This window comes from Aspergillus homomorphus, assembly GCF_003184865.1.
Source record: "Aspergillus homomorphus CBS 101889 unplaced genomic scaffold BO97scaffold_15, whole genome shotgun sequence".
Classification (NCBI taxonomy): Eukaryota; Fungi; Ascomycota; class Eurotiomycetes; order Eurotiales; family Aspergillaceae; genus Aspergillus; species Aspergillus homomorphus.
Genome location: NW_020291901.1, coordinates 358,416 through 384,447, shown reverse-complemented (window position 1 = coordinate 384,447; position 26,032 = coordinate 358,416). Strand labels below are relative to the sequence as shown.

General features: G+C 52.9%; 8 protein-coding genes and 1 non-coding gene across 9 annotated transcripts; 7 read left to right on the top strand and 2 right to left on the bottom strand.

The window, feature by feature from the left end:
* Positions 1-17: 17 nt before the first annotated feature.
* Positions 18-3,755, bottom strand: BO97DRAFT_49273 (RTP1/Tango6 family protein). Its single transcript, XM_025700854.1, has 3 exons — positions 3,629-3,755; positions 2,976-3,570; positions 18-2,928 (listed from the first exon to the last, which is right to left on the bottom strand). The coding sequence occupies exons 1-3, from the start codon at positions 3,699-3,701 to the stop codon at positions 93-95; spliced, it is 3,504 nt and encodes a 1,167-aa protein (XP_025552111.1). The 5' UTR covers positions 3,702-3,755; the 3' UTR covers positions 18-92.
* Positions 3,756-3,955: 200 nt separating this feature from the next.
* Positions 3,956-5,743, top strand: BO97DRAFT_442805 (glycoside hydrolase family 28 protein; the record flags this gene model as incomplete). The annotated part of the gene is made up of 3 exons (XM_025698303.1): positions 3,956-3,988; positions 4,493-5,125; positions 5,192-5,743. 3 exons carry the CDS (start codon positions 3,956-3,958, stop codon positions 5,648-5,650), a joined length of 1,125 nt encoding a protein of 374 aa, XP_025552110.1. The 3' UTR covers positions 5,651-5,743.
* Positions 5,744-6,631: 888 nt separating this feature from the next.
* BO97DRAFT_424130 (uncharacterized protein) lies at positions 6,632-6,987 on the top strand (the record flags this gene model as incomplete). Its single annotated transcript, XM_025696940.1, has 2 exons — positions 6,632-6,745; positions 6,817-6,987. 2 exons carry the CDS (start codon positions 6,632-6,634, stop codon positions 6,985-6,987), a joined length of 285 nt encoding a protein of 94 aa, XP_025552109.1.
* A 3,232-nt stretch (positions 6,988-10,219) lies between these two features.
* BO97DRAFT_451017 (Zn(II)2Cys6 transcription factor) lies at positions 10,220-12,888 on the top strand (the record flags this gene model as incomplete). Its single annotated transcript, XM_025698957.1, has 6 exons — positions 10,220-10,302; positions 10,698-10,826; positions 10,889-11,015; positions 11,175-11,510; positions 11,578-12,087; positions 12,142-12,888. The coding sequence occupies 6 exons, from the start codon at positions 10,220-10,222 to the stop codon at positions 12,802-12,804; spliced, it is 1,848 nt and encodes a 615-aa protein (XP_025552108.1). The 3' UTR covers positions 12,805-12,888.
* Positions 12,889-14,895: 2,007 nt separating this feature from the next.
* BO97DRAFT_49242 (glycoside hydrolase family 35 protein) lies at positions 14,896-18,461 on the top strand. Its single transcript, XM_025700853.1, has 9 exons — positions 14,896-15,127; positions 15,176-15,252; positions 15,311-15,613; positions 15,667-15,933; positions 15,981-15,996; positions 16,044-16,139; positions 16,188-16,322; positions 16,375-17,044; positions 17,094-18,461. The coding sequence occupies exons 1-9, from the start codon at positions 14,993-14,995 to the stop codon at positions 18,419-18,421; spliced, it is 3,027 nt and encodes a 1,008-aa protein (XP_025552107.1). The 5' UTR covers positions 14,896-14,992; the 3' UTR covers positions 18,422-18,461.
* Positions 18,462-18,625: 164 nt separating this feature from the next.
* On the bottom strand, positions 18,626-18,696 carry BO97DRAFT_t128. Its single transcript has one exon. It is a non-coding gene; the product is annotated as a tRNA-Gly (tRNA).
* Positions 18,697-19,367: 671 nt separating this feature from the next.
* On the top strand, positions 19,368-21,324 carry BO97DRAFT_405185 (putative dipeptidase). The gene is made up of 4 exons (XM_025695130.1): positions 19,368-19,449; positions 19,509-19,899; positions 19,961-20,173; positions 20,226-21,324. Exons 2-4 carry the CDS (start codon positions 19,665-19,667, stop codon positions 21,143-21,145), a joined length of 1,368 nt encoding a protein of 455 aa, XP_025552106.1. The 5' UTR covers positions 19,368-19,449; positions 19,509-19,664; the 3' UTR covers positions 21,146-21,324.
* Positions 21,325-23,050: 1,726 nt separating this feature from the next.
* Positions 23,051-24,479, top strand: BO97DRAFT_343854 (MFS general substrate transporter; the record flags this gene model as incomplete). The annotated part of the gene is made up of 2 exons (XM_025691711.1): positions 23,051-23,164; positions 23,223-24,479. The coding sequence occupies 2 exons, from the start codon at positions 23,051-23,053 to the stop codon at positions 24,477-24,479; spliced, it is 1,371 nt and encodes a 456-aa protein (XP_025552105.1).
* Positions 24,480-25,044: 565 nt separating this feature from the next.
* On the top strand, positions 25,045-25,872 carry BO97DRAFT_442801 (NUDIX hydrolase; the record flags this gene model as incomplete). Its single annotated transcript, XM_025698302.1, has 2 exons — positions 25,045-25,804; positions 25,864-25,872. Exons 1-2 carry the CDS (start codon positions 25,154-25,156, stop codon positions 25,870-25,872), a joined length of 660 nt encoding a protein of 219 aa, XP_025552104.1. The 5' UTR covers positions 25,045-25,153.
* Positions 25,873-26,032: the final 160 nt, after the last annotated feature.

The following is a 26,032-nucleotide window of genomic DNA, read 5'->3' as shown; positions in this document are numbered from 1 at the left end:
ATCTGAGGACGTTGAAGCTCAACAAAAAAAACCGTTTGATAGATAACCAATAGATACTGAACATGTAGGATCTATCCTACAGACTATCCAGACTACTCGATCTCCTCGATCCTCGGCCGTAGACTCGCTTCTCTCCTTCCAGCTAACGGATCAATCCTAAGCCCAGCGATACGATCTCCCAACTCCATCCGCGGCTCATCGTCCTCGCCAGCACTCCTCGAAGCGGCCCCAATACCCCACATCAACGCCTTCTCCAACCACGCCTCCAGACTCTCAACGACAACGCGCACATGACCACGGACGATCGCATCCGTTTCCCAGCTCTCCACAAACCGCAACGTGCGCAGCATGCGCGGGATATTGCCGACAACGGACTCCCTGGCCTGGTTCTCGGCGCCCTGCTCAGCCAACGAGAACCCGAACCCGAGCGCCTCGGTACCTTTCTCCTCGCGGACGGCATCCATGGCCTTCAGCACGTCCAGCAGGAGGACGGCGCTCGCGCGGCGCAGAATCGCGCTCTCGGGCTCGGGCTCCATCGTCAGCGTGGCGAGCGCGAGGTCCACCGCTGCGCCGACGATGGCGGGGCCCAGGCCCAGGATGTTCGTTTGCATCGCCGTGGCGAGGATGGAGAGCGCGGAGGCGCGCACGCGGAGATCGTCTGGCTCTGCGTCGGATTTCGAGCCTGCGGCCCACGCGGCGATGATGTTCTCGTACTGCGCGAGTTGTTCGGGGGAGGTCTCGTCGTCGGTGTCGTTGTCGTCGATAAGAGTGTTGTTGGGGTCAGCGGTGGCTTGTGGTGCCGGGGACGATGGCCCCAGGGACCAGCCGGATGGTAGGACGATTTCTTGCGCTTCTCGCGCCTTTTTGCGGGCTTCGCGCTCCTGTTTGCGTTGTTCGGCAGCTAGGCGGTCGCGACGCGCTTTTTGCGCTTCGGGCTTGTGCGCTCGCCGGCCTGCGACGGTGATCATCCCTTCGCCGAGGAGGCGGGCCGCTTCGCCGGTGAGGGCTTCGCCGAGGTCCTGGACCGTGCGTAGCAGGGACTCGCCGATTTTCAGGCGTTGGTCGACCTGCGTGCCGCTGGCTTCGTTGCGGTCGATGTAGCGGTCGACGAGGGTTTTGAGCACGGTGCGCGGGTGGCGGGATGCCAGGGTGCCGATGAGGTTGATGGCGTTGAGGTAGACGAATTCGTCGTTGGTGAGGGGCTGGTCGGAGGGGTCGGTCAGGATGGAGAGGAGGAGGGTTAGGGTGGCCGGGATGTCGAGGACTGGGGAAGATTTCTTGATGAGGGTGGAGAGGAGGGAGAAGCCTTCGGCTTGGATGGGAGGAAGGTCGGAGTTCAGGTTGGTTAGTGCTCGACGATGGGTTTCGAAGTCGGAGACCTCGGAGCTGGTTTTGGCGGCACTACTGCTGCTGCTGCTGCTCTGCTCGTTAGAGGACATGAGTTGGATCTCTGCGAGCATGGAGGCGGTTGTGCCGGGTTTGGAGAGCGATGGAGGGAGATAAGGAATGAGTTCGTCTAGTTTGGATTTGATGCTTTCAAGGACTGGCACTGTTTCGGGAGAGGTAGTGAATTCGGGAGACGCGAGGACTGTCGATAGCAAGCTGAACACGGCGGGCAAAGATTCCGCAGAATCTGATTCCGTGCTTGCTTCATGTTGGGTTTCTTCGGTGTTGACGATGCTGGATAGAGATGAGAGAGATACTTTCCCGGATGTTGTATTGGTGGCTTTCTTCTTGTGAGTGTAGGCCCCGTGTAGTTCGCCGTCGATGATCTGTTGAATGAGCTCAAGTACCCTGTGGGGGCGACGAGAAAGTGTATCCTTGAAGTTATCCAGGAGTGTCTCGGCCAGCTTGGCACTGATCAATTTTTGGATTATATTGCTGGAGTCATCCTCCTCCTGTGTCAATTTCAGGCTGTTGAGTGCCTTTGGTTCGTTGGAGGGTTTCACGAGCCAACGCTCGCTGACATAGAGGAAGATATCGCCCGTCCTCTCCTCGCTACTAGGATCAGCACCCAGTACACTCAGGAACAACTTAGCACGGGACTGAAGGTCGTCCACGAGCCGAACGATGTTACGGCTGAGATCTGCCGAATCACGTTTGACCAGCGAAATTGAGTGTTGAGATTGCATGCCGTAAGTCCAGGCCGGTCCACCATCCCAGAGCAAATTATCCACTAGCTTCTTCAGTGGCTCCAGCCCGCCCGATAAACCGAAATATGCTTGCAAGATGGTCAGTACCTTTTCGTGGAGAACTTTTTGCTGATGTTCCAACGTATAGCAAGCTAGCCCCCAGAGAGGAAGAAGCACCGGGTGGACAATCCGCTTGACGAGGCCTGGATTTGGAGGCTGGAGGACCAGAGCAGTTAGTCTGTCAATTGCAAGCGTCAGTACTGCATCATCTACCAACACCTGCTCTGGTTGATTGGATTCGTCTTTACTAGTAAGCCATAGTCTTGAGGACGGGCTGAGGCTGGCAGTCAGCGTCTCAAATATAGGTACTAGAAAGATCGAGTGGCCTATGGTGCCGCGAGAGCCATAGGGTCGCTTCGATAATATGCCGTTTCCAACGACGTATGCTGCGGTCCTCCGCAGATCCGGGTCTTCGCCATCTATCAAGTCGAGAAGCTGTGGGGCTACGGTAGTGAAGTACTCATCCGGGTCCATTCCTTGTGGTACGGATGATAGAAGGCGAGACGTTTGCATGATTGCCTGCACGGTGAAATGGGGACCATTAGACGCTTGAGTCTGCGACTCAACTCCCAGGGAGGGTGCAAGTTGAGAAGCCAGAAAGATCATGGTTTGCAAGACCCCGTCTGGTCGCAGGGGGACCCGAGACAAAAACCCCGAAACGACCGATTTGAACCACGGGGCCGGATCCGACTGAAGAAAGGGGGATAGGGTCGAAAGAACTACCGTGCTCGAGGTTCTGTAATGGCTTAGTAGAAGAAACACGCGCTCATGACAGAATCTTACTCTTCAATCAGCTTTGTGAGCCCATGTCGGTAATGTGTCTGATTATCAACGGATAATCCAATCGAGTTGTGACCTAGGTCCGCAAGGCCGCTGACCATATCACTCAGGATCCGACCACGGACCACAGGCTGTATGCTCGGTCGTGAGTCAAAGACTATAGTTGTGAGTACTAGCATAATCTGCTCGAGAAGGGTTTCGTCCTGCGGCTTTTCATGCACCGGGGCTTGATCCTGCTGGGCGATAACGCCTGCGGGCAGGACCGATATGACTCTTTTCTGAAGCGGGATCGCAACACCCCCGGAGAGCGACGGGTAGATACCCTCAAGAGAGATTAAGTCCAGGAGGGCATGAAGGAGCCGCCGTCGCTTAGCATCTTCGAGCGCAGCATCCTCTGTGTCTCCAGCACTTTGACTGATGGCCTCTTTATCGGCATCAGTCAGTGGCGTCACAAAAGCGGTATGAACGGAGTCCAGAATTTCTAAGGCCTTGCCAATGACAGTCCTCCGTTTCGAGACATCATCTCCACCTGTCTCTGGGATGGTAGCGCCGAGCAGAATGTCCAAGAGGGACTTTCCACGATGTTTTTGGATTTCCTCTTCACACTCGGTTAGCCTTGACATCGATGGCACGGAAGAACGATGAGATCTGCATGCCTCTCTGAAGGACAGGATCCAGAAACCTGGTGGCCGCAACAAAGGATTTCTTCACCCGAGGGGATTCTCCCATGATTTTGATGATGGAAAACCAGGTTGATTCGAGTCTTGTATTGTCATCTTGTCACCATCTTCTAAATTCTACCTCGAGAGCGTCAGAACTGAAGGAATGATTAGCTAAGCGGGAAAGCGTGACGAGGGGCTTCCGCGTGCTTCCCTACTAACCCAATGCGGTTAGAGGTCGACCGACCCTGCCCGTGGTTCTAGATCCATTCCACTGAAACCTTTCTACTATTGCAATTTCAAAAAAGGGGACTGCCTTTCAATATGCCGAAGATGGCAGAGCCACTTTTCTTCCTAGTAGAAGAAGCCGAGCTTTATCCAGGACCACTAGACCGAAGCTTGTAGAATTGCTTAATCGTGGTTAGTGCACTTGGACTGGAACCCTGACTAGACCCAACCCAGAACACGGGAAGCTTGAAGCGAGCCGTGAAGGCACCATCGAGAACCCTGAAACACAAGCCACTGGAATATTGTCAGCCTATGGCTTCGGCACTGGGATGGCCGAGGAACACCCAGAACAGGCTGCACTCTAAGCGATATTGGTCTGGTGATCACGGAAAGTTCAGGCTATGCCGTTAAAGCTTAGTCGCGACTTCATGTAGAGTGAGTATCGGGAGGAAGAGACATTTGCTGTCGATGAAAAGGGGCAGTACTGTGTACTGTTGAAAGATAGAAGGCAGCAGTGGTACTCATCGCAAGACTATATAAGCCACCGACATGGAATGCGATTCTGGTGAGAAATATCCATAACCATCCACTCTTTCTATTGTTTCCGTTCGGCAAACCCTCACTCTCTTTAAGACCATGCCTTCGTTCTCTTCTCTTCTCGCCTACGGCCTGGCTGCCGGGGCTTCCCTTGTGTCTGCTTCCCCCATTGAGACCCGCGGCAGTTGCACCTTCACCACCGCTGCTGCTGCTAAGGCGGGAAAGGCCAGCTGCACGACGATTGTCCTTGACAACATTGCTGTTCCTGCCGGAACCACGCTGGACTTGACCGGCCTCAAGAGCGGCACCCATGTCACCTTCGAGGGCACCACCACCTTTGGCTACAAGGAGTGGGTTGGTCCCCTGATCTCGATGAGTGGCAATGATATCACCGTCACCGGAGCCCCCGGTCATCTCATCAACTGTGATGGCGCCCGCTGGTGGGATGGCAAGGGAACCAGCGGCAAGACCAAGCCCAAGTTCTTCTACGCCCACGGCCTGGACTCCTCCTCCGTCACCGGACTCGAGGTCAAGAACACCCCTCTCATGGCCTTCAGCATCCAGGCAAACGATCTGACCCTCACGGACATCACCATCAACAACGCCGATGGTGACAGCCTCGGTGGCCATAACACCGACGCATTCGACGTGGGCAACTCGGTGGGAGTGAGCATCATCAAGCCGTGGGTCCACAATCAGGACGATTGTCTTGCGATCAACTCCGGCGAGGTATATTGACCCCCTTCTCCACCTCCCATCCGTTAACTTAGGCACTAACCGAATTCTCTCCATTAGAACATCTACTTCACCGGCGGAACTTGCATCGGCGGCCACGGCCTGTCCATCGGCTCCGTGGGAGGCCGTTCCAACAACGTCGTCAAGAATGTCACGATCGAACACTCCACCGTGTCCAACTCCGAGAATGCTGTCCGCATCAAGACCATCTCTGGCGCCACGGGCTCTGTTTCCGATGTCAAATACTCGAACATCGTGATGTCGGGTATTACGGACTACGGGGTCGTCATCCAGCAGGACTACAGGGACGGCAGACCCACCGGTACCCCTACTAATGGCGTGTCGATCACGGATATTACGCTGGACGGTGTGACTGGTAGCGTGGCCAGCAAGGCCACAGAGGTCTATCTTCTTTGCGGTAGCGGCAGCTGCAAGAATTGGGCCTGGGAGAATGTCAAGGTTACCGGTGGCAAGAAGTCCAGCGCTTGCAAGAACTACCCGTCTGTCGCTTCTTGCTAAATTGGTAGAGCGTGGGGATGCAGTTTTGGTGTTTCACCCGGCTACACACCCCTTGTTCCTAGCGCTCGCTTTCGTTTCGTGCCACTGACAGACAGGGATAGTTATCTACTATTATAAGTGTCTATAAACTTCTAGGTATCTATCTGGATATCTCTATAATCAATTATTGCATTTCATATATACCATGTCTATCTATCTCGGAGTAGACACAAGCTCTACAGATATCCCCCCAACCGCGCAACAAAGCGAGACGAAAATCCGAGCAAGCATAGACTCAACCCCACCGAATAACCAAAGCCAAGTCCCAAACAAGCCTTACCCAAGAACCTTCCACAACAGGCCACAACATTCAAGCCTACCACCACCCAAGTAGGCAGACGATACCCACACCCCGAAGGATCTGAGGATATATTAACTGTCTCACCCGGCGGAATAACATCACTGAAACACCAAACAGCGTGCGGGATAATCTGATATCCATGCCCGCGCTAGTTTCAGCTTAGCCCCGACAGCCAAAGTTATTTAGAGTGTGCCGAAGCCGTTTCAGGTAGGTTGTTGTCGATCGTGCTCATAAGCTTCCGGGTTCTTGCGAACCTCGAATGAGGTGCTTGGTATACATCCCTCTAACTGCTTTGCTAAGAGCCTGAACCATTATTCAGCGGGTTTCGCTGGTCGCGTAGGTATCCATGTTGAGAATGGGAAAGACAAGCTTCTCGGCCCGATTGATCCTCGAGGGTGGATTATTGGGTAAGAGGATAGATCCAAGAACATGATGGTGGATCAGCGGTTCAGAGTGCTCCATGATCCCTCATGATCATACTAACTATAGCACTCATCGCGCGAGACTCGCTATCGACAACAGGAGTATAAGAAGACCCAAACATCCCCCTTTTCTTCCTCCAACATCCTCACAATCATCCGCCAGCCTCTACTCCAGATTCTCTGCCTCAATCATTCAATTGCAAACATAACACCCACAAAATGGTCCGCCTCACCACCCTCGCGCTTCTCCTCCTCAGCGCCCTCACCACAACCCAGGCATGCACCTACTGCCAATGCGAGTTCTCGAACAGCGGCCACTGCTGCGTCTACTCCGTAAGCCACAGCCCTTTGTCCATTATCTAGTTAAACATGCGGGCTGGTTGCTGATGTCTCCGGGATGACAGGACGCAAGCATCGGCGAGCTGGACTGCGCGTCCGTCTGCGCGAAAGCTCACCGCGCTGATGGCGCCAGCAACGCCGACGGCACGGCGGGTACGGCGTGTAATGCCGGGGGCAAATATGAGTGTATCAGTGCCTTTACGGCGCTGGATCGGACGCCGTGCTATACAGAGTGAGCTGGAGGAGGATAGTAGAGAAGGGATGCAGAGGTGATGTTTGGGCTCGGGGAGGTAGGGGTGCTGATTGTTTGGGTAGAGGTCTTTTGTTTGGGGGATTACGTAGTGCTATCCATTATCATAAGTTGATCTCCTCTGTTCTTGTTCTGGCACGGATGACAGCGACAGTTGTGATTGAGCATGAGCGGTAAGATTGAGCTCTAAAGCTTCTAGCTCAGGCTAAATCGCGATTATAGTTTACCTACCTTAACCCTATCTATGCCTCTTTGGGATGCCTCTTCAAGGGCTACTATTAGATAAGCAGGGGTTTAAAACCCCCTAAATCTCGGGACCTACGTTAGTTCCTGTTCGTTCACATCACAGGTTGACCTGATCTTGATGAAGAATTCAGCAAGTCATGGGCCTCTTAAGACTTCCCATCGAGCTCAAGAAGTGGATCGTGGACTTGCTGGAGTATGAGAGCGAGATCAATGCAGTTGCTCGCACGCACAAGACCCTCTACCAGATAGTGAATCCTATATTGTACCAGCACAACGTACGCTATGGGAAAAGCTCAGCTTTAGCCTGGGGTATCACTCATGACTCCATCGCCACCGTGCAGCGAATCCTTGCGGCCGGTGCTTCCGCTGAAAAGTGTGATCCCGACGTTGAATGGCGCCCCATGGCGCTGGCGGTGGTGCAAGGTAATGAAGCCATGGTGCATTATCTCCGCGGGCAAGGTGTTAATCTGCGTCGAACTTGGGTCTGGCAAAATCCTCGTTATAGGTTCAAGAGTAGAGGTCCAGGAAGCCTGCTCTTGCTGGCGGCCCAACACGGTCATGAGCCTCTGGTCCGCTTCTTCATGAACCACTTGCCGCATCCTTATCATGTTGACTATCCGGCTTCGTCGAAAAGGAACACGCCCCTGGCTATGGCGGCCGCAGGTGGGCATTTAGAGATTGTTCGACTCCTTGTCGACGCAGGAGCGGACGTCAACGCCCAGAACAATAATGGTCAAACTCCTCTAGCAATGGCTGCGCGACGCGGCCATCATGAAGTCGTCCAGTTCCTGCTCCAACTACCCAACGCCATGGTTCGTAACGACTTCGACCCAGTCTGGAGTGCCGTGTGTTCAGGCCACCTTGAGAATGTCCGGTGTCTCCTCGATGCGATCGCAACCAAGGATGCAAGACATCGCCAAGGGCCGATCAGCGCCGACAGAGCAATGATACACGCCCTCGCATGGAGCACAGAGTGGGGTCATGATGAGGTGGTTGATCTTCTATTGGATCGATGGGACTATGTTAATACTATCACCAAGCCCACTGATAAAGCCGCGCTATTGTGTGTTGCTGCGGCACGTGGAAATACTGCCATGGTCCGTGATCTTCTCGAGTGCCATGGCTATGATCCCAACGCTCGATTCGTTGTAAGCCTGAGCGAGTCTTTTGCGAGACTTGATTTCCCTACTGCCCTCTGCTGGGCCGTAACGCGAGGTCATGTCGATGTTGTGGAATTGCTGATCGCTCATGGTGCGGAGGTTTCTCCAGCCCAGCACCGCTATATCTTCATGGACCCTTGGCGAGGGTGCAGTGGGCACACTAGGAAGCCTGAATTCCCTTGGTACGTCGGATACATCTCACGAGAACCTTCTCCCTATCCTTGGTCACAGGAAATGCGGAAGCCGTTGCTTGAAGCAATTGATAAAGGCTTCGATTCCATCGTCTCAATGCTCCTTGATGCAGGTGCTGATCCAGGTGCTGATCCAAATAATCGATATTACAATTGGCGTAAGTCGACATTGAAGGCAGCCATTCCTCATGAGGGCATCTTTAGCAGCCTGCTCGCCGCGGGGGCCGACCCAACTGAGGTTGAGTCGAATGGAACCTCGGTGGCTGCCGCCGTGGTAGCTTCTGGTCGAAAGGCGGAGATACAGATGCTATTGGACCAGGGACTCGAACTGGAAAAGCACATGGGCGAATCCAATCTCCTTCATCAAGCAATTCGCGGCGGCCGGACGATCCTCGAGTTCCTTCTCAGCAAAGGGAAATGGGATGCGCTCCTCCTACCAGACCGCTTGCCTCGGCCCGAACACGAAGAGGCTCTCGCGGTTGCAGCCTCAACTGGCTCGGTGGAGACCTTTCAGTGGCTTCTGGATCGAGGATTTCTCATTCGCGAGCCCGGGATGCAGCCGAAGGTGAGGATGATTGCCCATGCAGCGAGCGCTAAAACATCGGATGCCGATGCCATCGCCACCGTAGACCTCCTCATTCAGCACGGTGTCGACATCAATGAGCGGACCGGCGCGCCGGCGCTGGATTGCGCAGTTGATTCAAGCAGCAGCGCCCGCATCCGCATGCTGCTCGATCGGGGAGCCGACCCTTCGCATGGTTGCGGTTCGTTCTCACCTTTGAGATCCGCTGCCTCTCGGGAGAAACACGAGGTACTCGAAATGCTTCTCCAGGAGATGGAGGCTAGACGCATGCCGTGGGCGGCAGTTGCGCCTCGGTTCATCGAGGCGGAGAATCAAGCGGAGATTATCATGAATGATAAGGCGTTGAAGATTTTGCGACAATACTCTTGGAGATTGCGATACCCCGTTCCATGAATGTCTGAACCAGAAATTCGCGTTCTATTATCACATCTAACGAGAACTAGTACTAGTTTGCAAGGATGGAAGGGATTGTGTAGCCGGTGACTCTCTTTGAGGAAAGCGGCAAGCAGGGAAAGAAGTGGAAGGACAACTGGTATCTTCTTTTCAGTCAACTCCCAAGAATACTCTCAAAGTGCTATCGGCGCCCTCCTAATTATGATTTCCGCAATAGCGTCAGTGCCATCTTTGCTCAGCCACAGTCAACATCGAACGTTTAAGCAGCTGAAATAATAACTAGACTAATGGAAAGACGGCAAGACTTCCACGCTGTGCGGTACTTCGGGGTTTCTCACAATCAAAGCGCCTAGATTCCCAAGCGGAGAGACGACTTTGAGCTGGAGGTGCATGAACTGAATAATATCTAGCGCCAATCCTTAATATGTCCATGAAATGGGTATCTCGAAGTTCTTGGACCTATTTACAGTATCTGGAGCGTAACGGTTAACGATATCTTACTTTTTACCCACGCACCCGAGGTTCGATAGTTAGTGAAGATTCACGCTCAGGGAATATACCCGGGAGATGAAGCAATGGCTAAATGTCGAAGGGTAGCTGAATTCACTCGAAAATTCCATGAGCACATCAATCACGGATTTATAGATGGCTGGGTGTTCACCATCTATACTCTTCTGCTGCCACTTCAGAGGGCTGGGCTGCATGTCCCTCAAAGACACCGTGTGCACGTAATGATTTTGATGTCGATCCCATTCTGTCCGATCCGTCAACTTAGGAAAGTCTGACCAGGGCTTCACGCCGAAGAAGGTTAACGCGTGGAGTTGGACTTTGATGGCAGAGAGTTGCGGTGAATGAGACCAGGATAGTCCTTGATAATGCAGGTCGATGGGCAGCCTCTTGAATGGAGATTCTGCTGGCGATTTTGCCCTGAGAGCACGCACCTGCATTCCAATTCACCTGCTTACTTTGAACCAATATCCTTCTTGTGCCTGCAGTAGTCAGCAACTCTAGTGTTCATGCCAGTCGTTTAGCACCAGCCTAAAAGACTCAAAAAGAAACCTGTAGCATATGTCGTGATTCCTTGAGGCCATGCACAGTGTCCACTCTAACTCCTTTGGCACAGCTCCAATCGCTGCCACGCACTCAAGATCAAATGCTCAGGCAGACAGTCCTGCTCCAGATGTCGGCAGACTGAATGCGGGGAATCCTGTCAATATGCTGTGCGCGATAAGAAGCTCAAAGTTCAGGAAAGGTATCTGACCGTGTCCTGGCTCAAACCGTCTTCTATCCCGGCTAATTCCCAAGTTTCGTCAGCTACATCGACGAGATTCTCTCCGAAAACTCACAGCTAAATGAAATACTACGCGCTCTCAGCACCCCTCAAGTCTCTCCCTCCGCGTCGGTACAAGCCTCTGTGCCGTCATCAGACGCCTACCCCTCAGTGCAGAACCCACTCATCGGAGACCGCGCCTGGTTTTAACCATACGACTCTTCCGCCCCATCCATATATATGGGGGAAGCAGCGTGCACAGCAATCTCGACGCGGTTGCAGCAATTTCTGACAGGAGATCCCAAAACAGCTCATGTCGCAAGGACGTAGTACACCCCCGAGTCTTCCCTGCTCGAAGGCGCAACGCAGTGGCCTGGGCTCGCCCAAGCTCGCCTACTGATCGGCACCGCTTTCAATCAGCTGAGTCGTGTTTACCATCTGGTCCTTCGCAAGTTCACTCTCGAGCAGCCGGAGTCTGTCTATCGAATCCCTACGCTGCGAGATGATCCCGCCATAATATGCAAATTCTTTGGTCTCTTTGCCCTGGGGGGGATCTACTCCTCTCGACCAAATGCGTCACCCACTAGTCGAGTGCCAGGGACGAGTTATCACGCCCGGGCAATGAGTCCTATACCTATCATGCCAGAGCGACCGGGTTTGGTACACGTACAAGCTTGCTGCTATTGGTAAGTGATCTTCACCTACACCGAAGTATTGTCTAACTCAGCGGTAGTCTTTATTCTCCTATTTCCTCAACAGAAGATACTTGGGATACGTGTTAATCGGTAGTGCGATGCGCTTAGGTTTGATTCTTGGACTGAACCATAACATTCCCGCGCAACAGTGTGTGAATCCTATAAAACGTGAAAACAGGGTGCGACTTTGGTGGGCTATCTATGTATTCGACCGAATGTTCACGTCCAAAATTGGGTTCCCATTGCAGATCCGCAATGAAGATATCCATGTCGACCTGCCAACAGAGATCGCCGACCCCACTGCCCAGGAGCAGTTCTCGGACAGTGCAAACCTAGTGGGTACCATCCGATCTTCACGCATTATTGGACAGACAGTCGACAAGATCTACGGCCGAAAGCACCATGCAGAACCATTCCTGCAACGAGAACAGCGGCTGTTACTTGCCCTACAAGATTGGCTGCAGTCGCTTCCAGTACATGTGCGCTTACGTCCGGATGACAGCGCACCTCCCAAGCACATCTTCTCCCTGCATCTACAGTTCAATCAGGTAAGCATCCCAAATTTCTTCGGAATCGATACACCTGCTCACCACGAACTTCAGTGTGTCATTCTAGCCACCCGTCCCATCTTACTTCACGCTCTATTCCAGAGCGGTCACCGAGAAGACGCCGAAGACCTCCCGCAGCCCGTGATTACAATTAGCGACGCATGCACCCACGCTGCACGGCACTCACATTCCCTGATCATTGAGGAATGGGTCAATGGCTCTCTGCCTATGCATGGCTACTTCTATACTCAGTATCTATTTTCATCCTGCATCGCGCTGGTGATCTCAGGGCTTCTTCCCTCACTTGGAAATCCGGCGGACCTGGAGGCTTTGGAAACAGCCACTGAGATTCTGCACCGGATGGGCGACCACGGCAATCTTGCCGCTGCAGAATTCTATGAGAATATCAAACGCGTCAAGCAGGCATTACCAGCTGATCTAACTGACATGCACGAGGGTCAAGAGCCCCGTAGTCATACTCCGTGGCTATCCATCCCGTCAGCCCTAACCACGGCAGCGGATACGGAGTTGGAGACGCACAACGCCGGCATATTGTCCGCTTCGAATTCTGCGACGGAGATGGCGTTCCTGGAACCGACGATGCAGGACTTCCTTGGCACGTCGGACTACAACATGGATTTGATCAACCCGAGCGATCTATTGGTAGAAGGTACAGATAATATCAATCTGTGGCCTGGTATCTTGTGGACTTCTTGAGGATGCTGCGTTGCTTAGAATTCTCCATTATCATTCTCTAGGCATACACGCTATGGGCACACCAGGCTTCGCGCATGCCATACTTTCTCACGAACACGCCTTCAAGGAGTTAAGTCCAAAAGAAGAGGCTTCGGACACGGGCTCACTGGGAGACTGACAGAAGCCTAGTATGCGCCCACATTGTCCGCCCAAGCTGGCCTACCTTCTGCGACCGCCTTTTCTCTGGTCTCTGGCGTCTTTGCTATCCAAACGCTGGCTGACACTATTCCCACCTTCTTGCTGGCAGACCGCTGGGGCCGTCGTATCTCGGCCATCACAAGAGGGCTCATTCTCGCGGCGTGTATGCTCCCCATTGGAGGCCTGTAGGCTGCTGGAGTGGTACATCAGTCCGGCGTGGCGCGTTGGGTGGTTATCACAGCGGTCTTCGTGTTTGAACTGGCATACTCAGTAAGTTGGGGAATATGAGCAAGATTCATGCCAGCGAAATCCAGCCAGCCCATGTGCGAGCGTCGGCCAGTGGCGTGGCGCAAGCGTTGGCTTTCGTGAGGCTTCCTTCTTGTCTTTCTTGCCATGATTTGGCTATGTATAGCTCATAACACGTGTGCATCATAGTTCACAAATTGGCTGGTTACCATACTCACCCCAAATATTCTGGATAAATTGACCTTCGGTGTGTACTCTCTCCTCGGCGGCTTGGAGCTGGGCTCCGTTTCATTCCTAGTGGACTATATGCCTGGAACGCGCGGACGCTCTCTAGAGGAGGTTCAGGTCGCATTCCAACAGTCAAGTCTGCGACTGAAGAACATGGAGCGATAGGGACGAGAGCTAGTCGCACTGCAGACTCGCAGCCATAGCTAGGTACTGTGGAAAGCTCGAGGGTGGGGGTGTTGATGTCGGAAACGCATGAAGAAAGGCAGGCAGCATTCAAGATCCTTCAGGGTTCATTGAGTGGGCCTGACTCCGGAAAAAAACTTGGAGCACACGCTTGGACCAGCCGTGTCAGGATGAGCCGATACTTGGAAGGATGGAAAATCTTCTGCATTCCTCTTTAAATTAATTACTGCAATCTCTCGGTTAATGTCAGCTTGAGGGGTTGTGAGTTTGCTGCACCTCGGGTGAACATCGGAGAAACTGATGCCATCATCGGGCGCAGAAGATGCATTCTTGGCTTGGTTGAGATGCATTTGAGCTTGGGACGGCTTTCGCATGGTTTTGTTGATCGACTATCGAGCACATGATAAGTGAATAAGTGATCATTGTGCGCACACAAACTTAGACCCGTGAGTGGAATTATTGCTTCTGACTTTCGTGTTGTTCTCGGTTCTTGTTTTGAAGGCAACTCTTCGGTGGGGACCAGATGTGGGGTGGCATGATTCGAGATGGGAAATGCGGATCAATCTTAAATGATGACAGTCAGGGAGAGTGAATTTATCCACAAATTGACAACAATTCTCCGGTGGCACCCCACAGTCCAGCCAGCCGTGAAGCTTGGACTGATTGGGTTCTGGGTCCAGGGTCCTTCCGCCATGGCGAGGTACCACATCGGCTTGCTTTCTTGTGGTAATGCTTTCAAATGATGGAGTTGTCAAGGCACCACGTAACGAAGGTATTGTTCCTGCATAAGAGGCTTCATGATTGCATGCGACGACCTGATCATCACCTCCCAAAGTAGACCAGTGCAGAAAGGAAGATGATGAAGATTGATGAGCTGCGGAAGAGAGAAGATGCGGAGAAGGAAAACCCCCGCGGCGGACGGACCACCAACCGTAGACTAGCCGGACTGGGCGCTGCCGCTGTGGAGGATCGTCAGGCCGCTTTCCCCATTGGTTTTATTGCTCGTCTTCATCGTCATCCCCTTTTCTCTTCTGCCACCATTGATTGCCTATCTGCGCATCTTTAGCACCATTCGTTTAATCTGCGAGTCCCACTTCCCCTCTCTTGCTCTCTCGCGCCATATAGTATGATGTCAATGCGGCCGCAAACAAAGGTCGTGGCCCGGCTAAGATGCTAACAATTCCGGTCATTATTCAGCCTACACAGGAGGGGTTGCAGAGAGGGGTGGAAACGGGGATAAAATGCGTCACTTGCCCCTTTATCTCAAGATTAATCTTGCTCTGCATCACGTTGAGTGCGGCAGCTCAGTACCAATTGCTGGTCGGTACAATCTGCGGCAAGAAATCCACCCAACATGAGGTTTCTTCCTATCTGTGGTGCTGTCTTTCTGGCAGCACACGCAGCTGGGGCATCAATCAAGCATCGCCTCAATGGCTTCACTCTCACCGAGCATCCAGATGCGGTGAAGCGAGAATTGTCGCAGAAACATGTACGTTGCCTGATCAGACGCTTGAGCCTGACTGACTGAGAACAATAGGTCACTTGGGATGACAAGTCTCTCTTCATCAATGGAGAGAGAATTATGATCTTCAGCGGAGAAGTCCACCCATTCCGGTTAGTTGATTCTCAGCCTTTCGGGTTATAATCGTGCTATTTCTGACCATGGTGATAGGATTCCGGTTCCATCGCTGTACATCGACATCTTCCAGAAGATCAAGGCTTTTGGGTTCAACACGGTCTCCTTCTATGTCGACTGGGCCCTTCTAGAAGGAAAGCCAGGTGAGTACAGAGCGGACGGGGTTTTTGCGCTCGAACCCTTTTTCGAGGCCGCTTCTCAAGCCGGCATCTACCTCCTCGCCCGTCCCGGACCGTACATCAATGCGGAGGTTTCCGGTGGAGGTTTCCCCGGTTGGACGCAAAGGATCGATGGTATTCTTCGGTCTAGTGACAAGCCCTTCCTGGAGGCTACTGACAAGTATGGCCTCCTTCTCATCACTCCTGCGCAAGGATATAGCTAACGGGTATTAGCTATATCTCGCACGTCGCCTCGACCATTGCCAAGTACCAGATTACCAACGGTGGTCCTGTGATTCTCTACCAGCCCGAGAACGAATACACCGGTGCTACTAATGGTGTTAAGTTCCCTGATCCAGACTACATGCAATACGTCCTTGACCAGGCTCGCAACGCCGGGATCGTGGTTCCTTTCATCAGCAACGATGCCTCGGCCAGCGGACACAACGCTCCGGGCACCGGCAAGGGTTCGGTGAATATTTATGGTCACGATAGCTACCCGTAAGTTACCATCCTCTTTCGTGCCAGACAGTGACTAACTTTCTTAGACTTGGGTTCGATTGTGTATGTACTTACACTGTGGTGTTCTGTTTTTTTCTAATCTCGTTTAGGCAAACCCTGCCACTTGGCCCAAAGGCAACCTGCCTACCAACTTCCGTACCCTTCACCTTGAACAGAGTCCCACGACCCCTTACTCGATCGTTGAGGTATGTCTTGCACTTCAATTGAAATGCGCCATTACTCATTATCAGTAGTTCCAAGCAGGCGCTTTCGACCCATGGGGTGGTCCTGGGTTTGAGAAATGCTCTGCTCTCGTCAATTACGAGTTTGAAAGAGTCTTCTACAAGAACAACTTCAGCTTCGGTATTGCTATCCTGAATCTGTACATGGTGAGTTTCATAGCTACCTGTCTTACTCTGGTATGTCAACTAATCCCTGAAGACCTTCGGAGGAACCAACTGGGGCAACCTCGGTTATGCCAACGGTTACACGTCCTATGACTACGGCTCACCCTTGACCGAATCCCGCAATCTCACTCGGGAGAAGTACAGTGAGCTCAAACTTCTGGGCAACTTTGCCAAGGTCTCGCCCGGTTACCTCCTCGCCACCCCTGGAAACTTGACGACTTCCGGCTATGCCGATACCTCTGACCTCACCGTAACTCCTTTGCTTGGCAGCAACAACACTGGCTCTTTCTTCGTTGTCAGGCATTCCGAGTACACCAGCCAGGCTTCTACCTCCTACAAACTCAAAGTCCCCTCCAGTGCTGGTAGTCTGACCATCCCTCAGCTGGGAGGAAGTTTGACCCTCAACGGACGCGACTCCAAAATTCACGTCGTTGATTATGATGTGTCTGGAATGAACATCCTTTACTCAACTGCTGAGGTCTTTACCTGGAAGAAATTCTCCGATGGCAAGGTTCTTGTTCTGTACGGGGGAGCCGGCGAGCACCATGAACTTGCAATTACCACTAAGTCAAATGTGACTGTGATTGAAGGCAAGGCATCCGCTATCTTGTCTAAGCAAAACGGAAAGTCGCTTCTGATTGGATGGGATGTGTCCTCTACTCGCCAGATCATCGAGGTTGGGGACTTGAAGATTCATCTCTTGGGTAAGCTATCTTTCACCATGTTTGGGCCGCTTAGGCTGACGAATAATAGACCGAAACACTGCATACAACTACTGGGTGCCCCAGGTCGGTAAGGATAGCAGCTCAACAGAGTACAGCACTCAGGCTGCGGTTGCATCATCCGTCATTGTCAAGGCAGGCTACCTTGTGCGGACTGCGCACGTGAAGGGCAACGGTCTTTACATAACGGCCGACTTCAACGCCACCACCCCCGTCGAGGTCTTTGGAGCGCCGGCTAGCACCAGGAACCTATATATCAATGGGGAGAAGACCAGCCACACGGTCGCTAAGAACGGTGCCTGGACCACGGAAGTCAAGTACAGTGCCCCCAAGATCTCGCTCCCTAGCTTGAAGAGCTTGAGCTGGAAGTACTTGGACACGCTCCCCGAGATCCAGTCCTCGTATGACGACTCTCAGTGGAAGGCTGCCGATCTCGCCGAGACCAAGAACACATTCCGTCCCCTAACCACCCCTACTTCACTGTACTCTTCCGACTATGGCTTCCACACCGGCTACTTGATTTACCGTGGTCACTTCGTCGCCAGCGGCAACGAAACGGAATTTACGGTTAACACCCAAGGTGGAACTGCATTTGGCAGCTCCATCTGGCTCAACGAAACCTTCCTCGGCTCCTTCACTGGACTTTTCAAGTACGCGGACTACAACCAAACCGTCACGCTTCCCCAGCTCAAGCCCGGCCAAACATACGTCTTCACCGTGGTCGTCGACAACATGGGTCTGGACGAGGACTGGACCGTTGGTTCGGAACTGTCGAAGGCGCCCCGTGGTATCCTTAACTACAACCTGGCCGGCCGTGACGCCAACGTCATTTCCTGGAAGCTGACGGGCAACCTCGGCGGCGAAGACTACCAGGACAAGGCCCGCGGTCCTCTCAACGAGGGTGGCCTGTACGCTGAACGCCAGGGCTACCATCAGCCTCAGCCTCCCACCCAGAAATGGAAGTCTGCCAGTCCCCTTGACGGTCTTTCCAAGCCCGGCATTGGATTCTACAGTGCTGAGTTCAAGCTTGATCTGCCGACTGGATGGGACGTGCCCCTATTCTTCAACTTCGGCAACAGCACCACCCCCGATGCGTACCGTGCGCAGTTGTATGTGAACGGGTACCAGTATGGTAAGTATGTGAGCAACATCGGGCCCCAGACGAGCTTCCCGGTGCCCCAGGGTATCCTCAACTACCAAGGAACGAACTGGGTCGCCCTGAGTGTGTGGGCGCAGAATGAGGGAGGCGCTAAGGTGGAGAGCCTGGAGCTGAGCTATGAGACGCCGGTCCTGACGGCATTAAAGAGTGTGAAGTCGGTGGATCAACCTAAGTACAAGGCTCGGAAGGGAGCGTACTAGTTGCGATTGAGACGTGGGGGGGTTTCCTGTTTAGCAGCGTATTCGCTTTGACTGAATCTATGGATATGCTTGAATATATACTGTACGAGTGATTCATGCTTCCGAGTAGCTGCGCGTAAAAGTGTGCACTTCAGAAGACGAGAAAGCGGCTTCGAACCTTGGAAAAGGAGAAACAAAAAGAGGTTTCCAAAAATGAAATCACATTGCATCATCCGTGAATCGAACACGGGCCTCATCGATGGCAACGATGAATTCTACCACTAGACCAATGATGCTACTTGATGGTAAAATTTCACGTATCTGCCATTATATCTCAACGTAGCGACTAGTAAAACGAGCATCATCATGACCATCACAATCACTTATCAATTACCTTTAAGCTCCAGACACAGGAACCCAACCCATTCAATTGAGCGAGCGCATTGCTCCTTATATGATGCCGCTGCTCGATGTTTCCTGAACACAGCTCATTACGCTATAGAAAGCTATTATGTGGAAATAAATCCTAGGGTCATTGGCCGAATATATATTTACCACGGAGATGCTCGAATTTACCCGTCCAAAGCAAGTGTTGAAACTCCGAGTACCACCGAGGAGAAAGAGAAAACCTACTGTTGGAGACGTAAGAGCCAAAAATGAAGTGCAATTACAGATCACCTGCTCTGATCTAGGTAATACCCCCGCAGTGGCACAGCATGAGAGCGGTGATGCTTACCATAAGCCCTCTACAGATCAGATTCGGAGGAACATGAGAGCCGCTGCGGGCGAGCCCCGGGGCCCGCGGCCTCAACCTTGAAGGCTTGGTCTCTGCCTCTCCTGGGGGGTTTGCCGGACACCGGTGATTGGCTGTCGTGCAATGCGGCATTTCTCCTTCCTTATCGGGCGACTGGGGCAATTTGTCATCCATCGCCAATTGTCGGTGTTGATAACGACTCTTGTGAGAACCACCGAAATGGTGAGATAATATTGCGTCTCTACACTCTAGAGCCCTGCATGATCCTCCTGTCAAGTTCAGCTTATACACAGCGGTAGGAATCAGTTGCTTTTCAAACTTCAGAATTGCCGCACCTGCTGATAAAGCATGCAGGCGCGCATTGACTATTGAGTAACAACTACAAGCACCGGCCCATCGCTCTGTCAGTGGGCTCTTTCCCCATACCTTTGCAAACCCATCGATTGACAACAGAGAATTCGCTGCGTATCTGCAAACTTCCTTGCTATCTTACATTATCGGCCTGGAAAAATGGATTCCAAGCGCGATCCGGAATTGGGTGAGCATTTGTCGGACGCTACCAGAGAAGATGCACACACCCGATCTTCCTGGGCTCGCAAGAAGAGCCACCTGCTCCTGACGCTTGTACTCGCATGTTTCCTGATTGCTTTTGGTAATACTCGCGTGATTACGGCTAGGAAATGCAGCTCATCACCTAGCCTTGAGCAAAGGGTGGACAAGATCTTAACGGAAACACCTCTGATAGGTGGGACATGGCTCTGCAATTGCTTCGCTCCTGCTCAGAAAGCTAACCTCGGAGTGTGTAGATGGCCACGATGATCTTCCAATCTTCATCCGGGAACGTTTCCAAAATCACATCTACGATGATGCATTCAAGGTGCCATTTACTAAAGGCGACTTGGCCGGCCATGTTGATCTACCCCGACTGGCAAAGGGGAAGGTGGGCGGCACTTTCTGGAGCGTCTTTGTGCAATGTCCCGCCGACGGAACCGATCTCTCCGACGCGAATTATGCCACTAGTGAGTTTCATGTAGCGATTTACAGATAAATTCCGCTGATCGCGCACACAAGGTGTACGCCAGACCACCGAGCAGGTGGACGTGATGTTGCGTCTACAACAAGCTTACCCCAACACTTTCTCCACGCCTCCGAATGGCACGACCGCTCTTCAAGCCTTCCATGAGGGGAAGATCATCTCCCCGCTTGGAATGGAAGGGCTCCATTCAATCGGTAACTCGTTAGCCCAATTGCGAGAATTCCACGCGCGTGGTGTTGCGTATGCCACTCTGACCCACAACTGTCACAATCGGTATGCCGATGCCGCCCTTGTTGAGATTCCGGGGGGTATCAAGAAAGCGGATCCTCTTTGGCACGGAGTAAGCGAAGCGGGTAAGACCCTCGTTCAAGAGATGAATCGGCTTGGGATGATTGTCGACTTGTCCCATGTGAGCACGGACACGATGCGTGACGTTCTAGGTGCTGGTAAAGATGAGTGGGCCGGCAGCCGCGCGCCAGTTATTTTCAGCCACAGCTCTGCATATGCTGTCTGTCCCCATCCACGAAATGTCCCCGACGATATCTTGGGGCTGGTCAAAACAAGCCGGTCGCTTGTCATGGTCAATTTTTCACCAGACTTCATTTCATGTAGGGCGTCGGAGGATCCCAACGGACTCCCGCATTTCGAGCCTGAGGATGCCACCCTGGAACACGTTGTGGACCATATCATGCACATTGCTGAGCTTATCGGCTTTGACCATGTTGGATTGGGCAGCGACTTCGACGGCATCCCCACGGTACCCAGAGGCCTTGAGGATGTGTCCAAATATCCGGCTTTAATCCGGGAGTTGTTGAGGCGAGGTGTGAGCGATGAGGATGCAGGAAAAGTAGCTGGGGGCAATTTGCTGCGAGTATGGAAGGAAGTTGATGACGTTGCGCTTCAAATGCAGGCCGGCGGAGCCCTTCCTGCTGAAGATGACCTGCCTCATGCCTGAGCCCAACCTGTCAAATATTTCGACGCGTATATGACGCCTCCGAGTGGACCCGGAGCTATGCCATACTGGACAAACCTGGTGACATCTGATCCCACCTCCGCGACCATATCTTATCTATAGATACTTCCATGACGTATCATCAAGGCTTTTACTACACTAAAACGCTCAGTTGGATCTATGACAAATTTACCTTCTTGCCTGATGCCCCAAGCACAGCTCCCTACGCACCCTAGTTCATGCACCCTGAATCGTGGATACTACTCTCGCTCTAGTTTCTAGTTCCAGTATTTCGTTTGCTGATCGACAGCCGAAGACCATGCACTCCTGTTAAGCGGATCTTGGGTTGCTTGTACGCGTAAACCGATCAGGGACTGACTAATCACCGGGTTGTAGGCAGGCTGGTGGGAAAAAATAGATGCTACGCTCAGCGGATCCAGCTTCGCGGCATATATTTTCGCTCACACTGTACAATGTTGACGTTGGAAGAACGCGCGTCTTCCAGCATCGCGGCGTTGGAGGTAGTCACTAACGGGGCTCTACGAGTGCAGTTCCAGGGCAGACGGCAAGTCCCGTGGGAAAATCTGACGATCAATAGAGCCCTGGGTATAGATTTGTCACGCCTCCATGGAACTGCATTTGAAGGCATGAACCCTCCGTGCTGGCGATCCAGCCAGCGGCAGAACAAATCGACCAGCCACATCCACTCTGGCTGTAGATCTTACCTTGTTAATGACGCGCTTTTCTCGTGCATGTCAGAAGAGTCTGATCGGATATTGCCACCCATTGACACACGCCTTTTCCAGGTGGCATGCACATGCTTCTCCCGAGCAATTTCCATGTACTTCTATTTTGAGCCGGCTTTATCAGTCATCCTCGAGCTTGCCCAACGCCATCGACATCATCACCTTAGAGGTACAGGCACGAGTATCAACGGCCATCTCAGAAGCGCCAACTTGTCTATGGGTCTGTTGTTTGGCTTGACCACTCGATTCCACCGTCTGTAGCTCAAGCTGGATTGATCCAAGCTGCCGTGCCTTGAGTTTGAGCAAAGGTGTTCCTGAAGGGCAGCACAGATCTGCATGCTAGGAATCAGGCACGATGATGTCATGCGACGTGCGCAAAGAAACGGTTCCTCTGAAACAGACCCTCATCCATTCTCTACGTCCAATCAGGGGATGATCCAGGGAGCAGTAAGAGAAAAGATCAGGTGCCGGCCCAGCTTCCATCACTCAACGTGCGAAGTGTCTTTCTGCTCATCCGATTCACAATGGCACAGACCGTTTCATGAGCCGACCAGCCTATTCTATTTCTGTTGATCAGCTCTTCGGTCAAGCAAGGGATACCGCTCTTTCGGCTCAGGATGTGCAACTTACCCTCGCAATAGTAGCATTCTTCACCGTCCATACCAGAAGCAACCCCAATAGGCAAGATAGACACCTGAAAATCTCGGCCCATTCATCGCATTGCGCAAGCACTCGACCTCCCTTGCGATTCGGTGGGGGGCCCCAAATCAGGAATCATGTCGTTTGAGGTTCGAACGTTTGGCCATGAAGCTTTCCCCGGGAGTAGCTTCTTCCCAGCTGGGTAAGAAGCACATTCCAGCCCTGTGGAGTCGATTGTTCTGCGTGTTCGGTGCGGAGAATTCTGGATGCAGAATGTCGTCGGCGGTGTTTTTTCCACTGGCAATCAAGCTCTGACAGAGCTTCAATGCTCGTGCTATTTGATTCTCCGGGCCGCTGTTCGTTTCGGAGGGTCTGGGATGTAATGTACATCGAACAGGGATTTTGACAGGATTTTCATATTTGCCAAATGGATTCAATGCGGGACAAGGAGGCCAGACATGTCGAGGGTGGGTCGAACGATACCCATACTGAAAGTGATGATTGCTATAGCCAAGAATCGACGATGAAGCAGGACATCACCGTTGAGCATGGACAACCAGCCCCCGATGGCGGGTATGGCTGGGTGGTCGTGGCTTGTGTCTTCTGGCTCCAGGTGAACACCTGGGGTATAAATGGAGTGAGTCCATGAGGTCATGAGCCTTTCCTGGTGCAGTCCAGAGCTAACACGCCTCCAGAGCTATGGAGTGTTTCTTTCCTACTACATGACCAACGATGTGTTTCCCAACACCAGCTCTTTCGCCTTCTCCATGATCGGCGGGTTGTCGATTGGCTGCGCTTACCTGATGGCCCCCTTCACGGTCTACTTGATCCGAACGCATGGCACTCATGCCACACTTGTTGGAGGCATCATCGTGCAAAGCGGAGGGTTGATTGCAGCCTCCTTTGCGACCAAGACCTGGCAGCTCTTTCTAGCCCAGGGAGTTTGCTTTGGGACCGGCATGGGCGTCATCTATATGACGTACCTAGGCATTCCAGCGCAATGGTTTGAGCGCAAACGCAGTATAGCAAACGCCATCCCCGCGGCCGGAGCCGGGACGGGCGGGATCATCTACTCGCTGGCCATCCAGTCCATGATCGAGAACATTGGGCTCGCGTGGACGTACCGCACGCTCGCGCTGGTCTCGCTCACGGCGAATCTGGTGAGCACGGCGTTCCTGCGCGACCGCAACAAGGCAACCGCGAGCCGCCATACGGCGTTCAAGTTCCCCTTGCTCAAGCGGATGGAATTCGTGATGCTGCTAGGATGGGCGATCTTCAGCACGATCGGGTTTGTGGCGATCAACTTCAGCCTGCCGAACTTCGCCGCCTCGATCGGCCTGTCGTCCCACCAGGGCAGTGTGGTCGGCGCGCTGCATAACCTGGGCCAGGGGGTCGGGCGGCCGCTTATTGGGCTGCTGAGCGACCGGCTGGGCCGGCTGAACGTCGCGACGGTGCTGTCATTGGTCTGCGCGGGTTTCTGCTTCGCGATCTGGATCCCGGCCCAAGATATGGCGGTGGTGTCGGTATTTGCTACGATCGGGGGCATGGTATCGGGTACCTTCTTTGCCACGGTGGCCCCGGTGATTGTCGAGGTGATTGGGCTGCAAGACCTGCCTGGGGCGCTGAGCATCCTGTGGCTCGTTCTGATCACGCCCGGGGCGTTTGGCGAGGCGATTGCGCAGGCCCTACGGCGGCCGGCATGGGGCACGGCGGCATACCAGCAGGTGCAGGTCTTTTCGGGGATGGTCTACATCGCGGCGGCGCTGTGCCTGTGGTTCGTGCGAGGGTGGAAAGTCCAACAGAACCAGCGGGCGGAATGCGAGCAAGCGAGTCAGCACAAGAATCTCACCGACGTGGTGGTGTGCGCCAAAGAGGAAGAAGCCGGGAGGAAGTCGGTCTGGAGAGATCCCGTTGGGCTTGGAAGGGAAATGGTGCGTTGGTATCGAGTGTGAGACAAAATCGAAGTCAGGGAAAGGGGGAGACAAAGTGAAAGGAGAATAGGAGAGAGAAAGAAAGGAGAGAGAGAGACAAATTAGGGTACGAAGCTTTGTTTTCTGTTGGACCCAAAGATTGGGCATACGCAGATTGGAACCACATCCACCACCGACATTTCGATAGATCCATTCCAGTGGAGGAAGAGGGGGGCAAAGAGAATAAATATACGGGGTATAATACCTATAGGTCAAATAACATTGCTTTTCTGTCACTTTGTCACTTGTCACACCTTTAAAGTTTTTTTCTTTTATTTTAATTGAAAGAATGAAATTTCATTGATGGAGAGGAAGGATGAGATCGATCAGATCGGCCTAAAATTAGCCAAAAGCTGGCTGGACAATTCTTGACCGCCAGATTGTGAAAAGCAACAACTGGGGGATTCTTACCTTTTTGTACTGCACACCGAAAGAACGTGAGAAGGTGAGAGGGAGCCAGAGGGGGGGGATTTATGAAGGTGACAGTTCCAGTTTGAGTTTTTTCTTTCTTTCTTTCTTTCTTCCTATAGATTTTAGATTCTTTAAACTCTTTTAACTAATTATTGTGCTTGCCACGGCAGTTTCTGCCCATACACATACACATACTTCTACTGATTTACATACATGCTTACTTACTGCTTATACTCCCTACCACGATGATACCACAACGACCAACATTGTACGTGGTTGCTCCCCATCTGGAGGAATACAACATCCCGCTGTCCGCCTTCGCCGCGGCCCGGCCTCAGTTCCACAACATCGTCGCCAGTGCTTTGATCTTCTCGACCACTGTACCTGAGGAGGCGTCGCCGTCGTCATCGTCCATCACTGCATCAAGTTGTTCCACTACTGCCACACTGCTCAGCGCCTCCTCTTCACCAGCAACAGACTCAGCGCCGTCTTCACCCTCCTCTACGTCTACTACGTCTACATCTACACCCACATCGCAAACCTCAACCCCAGCAACAACCCCATCCCAATCGCCATCCCACTCCCCGTCAACACCCCCTACCCCAGAAACAACCACCGCGCTCACCCCCAACCACAACAGCAAATATCCAAAGGAACCAAAAACCCTCCTCCTCCAACGCAGCCACACTGACCCCCACCCGCTAAGCTGGGAAAACCCAAGCGGCGTCCTCGACGCGACCCGCGACGCCACCGTGCTGGCCGGCGTGGCGCGCCAGGTGCGCGAGGAAACGGGGTTCCATGTGTCGCGGTTCGTGGATCTAGTCTGTGTTGACGAGTGGACGAAGATGAAGCGCGGCGTGCTGCTTCAGGAGACTAAGTTGACGTTTTTGGTGGAGGTGAGGGAGGTGTGCTTTTCTGGGTGGGAGGGCGGGGTGAAGTTGGGGCCTGGGTATAGGGGGTTTAGCTGGGTTTCGGAGGGGGAGGTTCTTTCGTTGGTTCGGGGTGTCAAGAGGGGGAAGGGAGGGCTTAGAGGGGAGTTACTCAAGGGGTTTGAGGTTTTTAATGGTATTCATTGTCCCGGGAGTGGGGGTTGTTTTTGAGGGTCGATGGGTTATAGGTTCCAG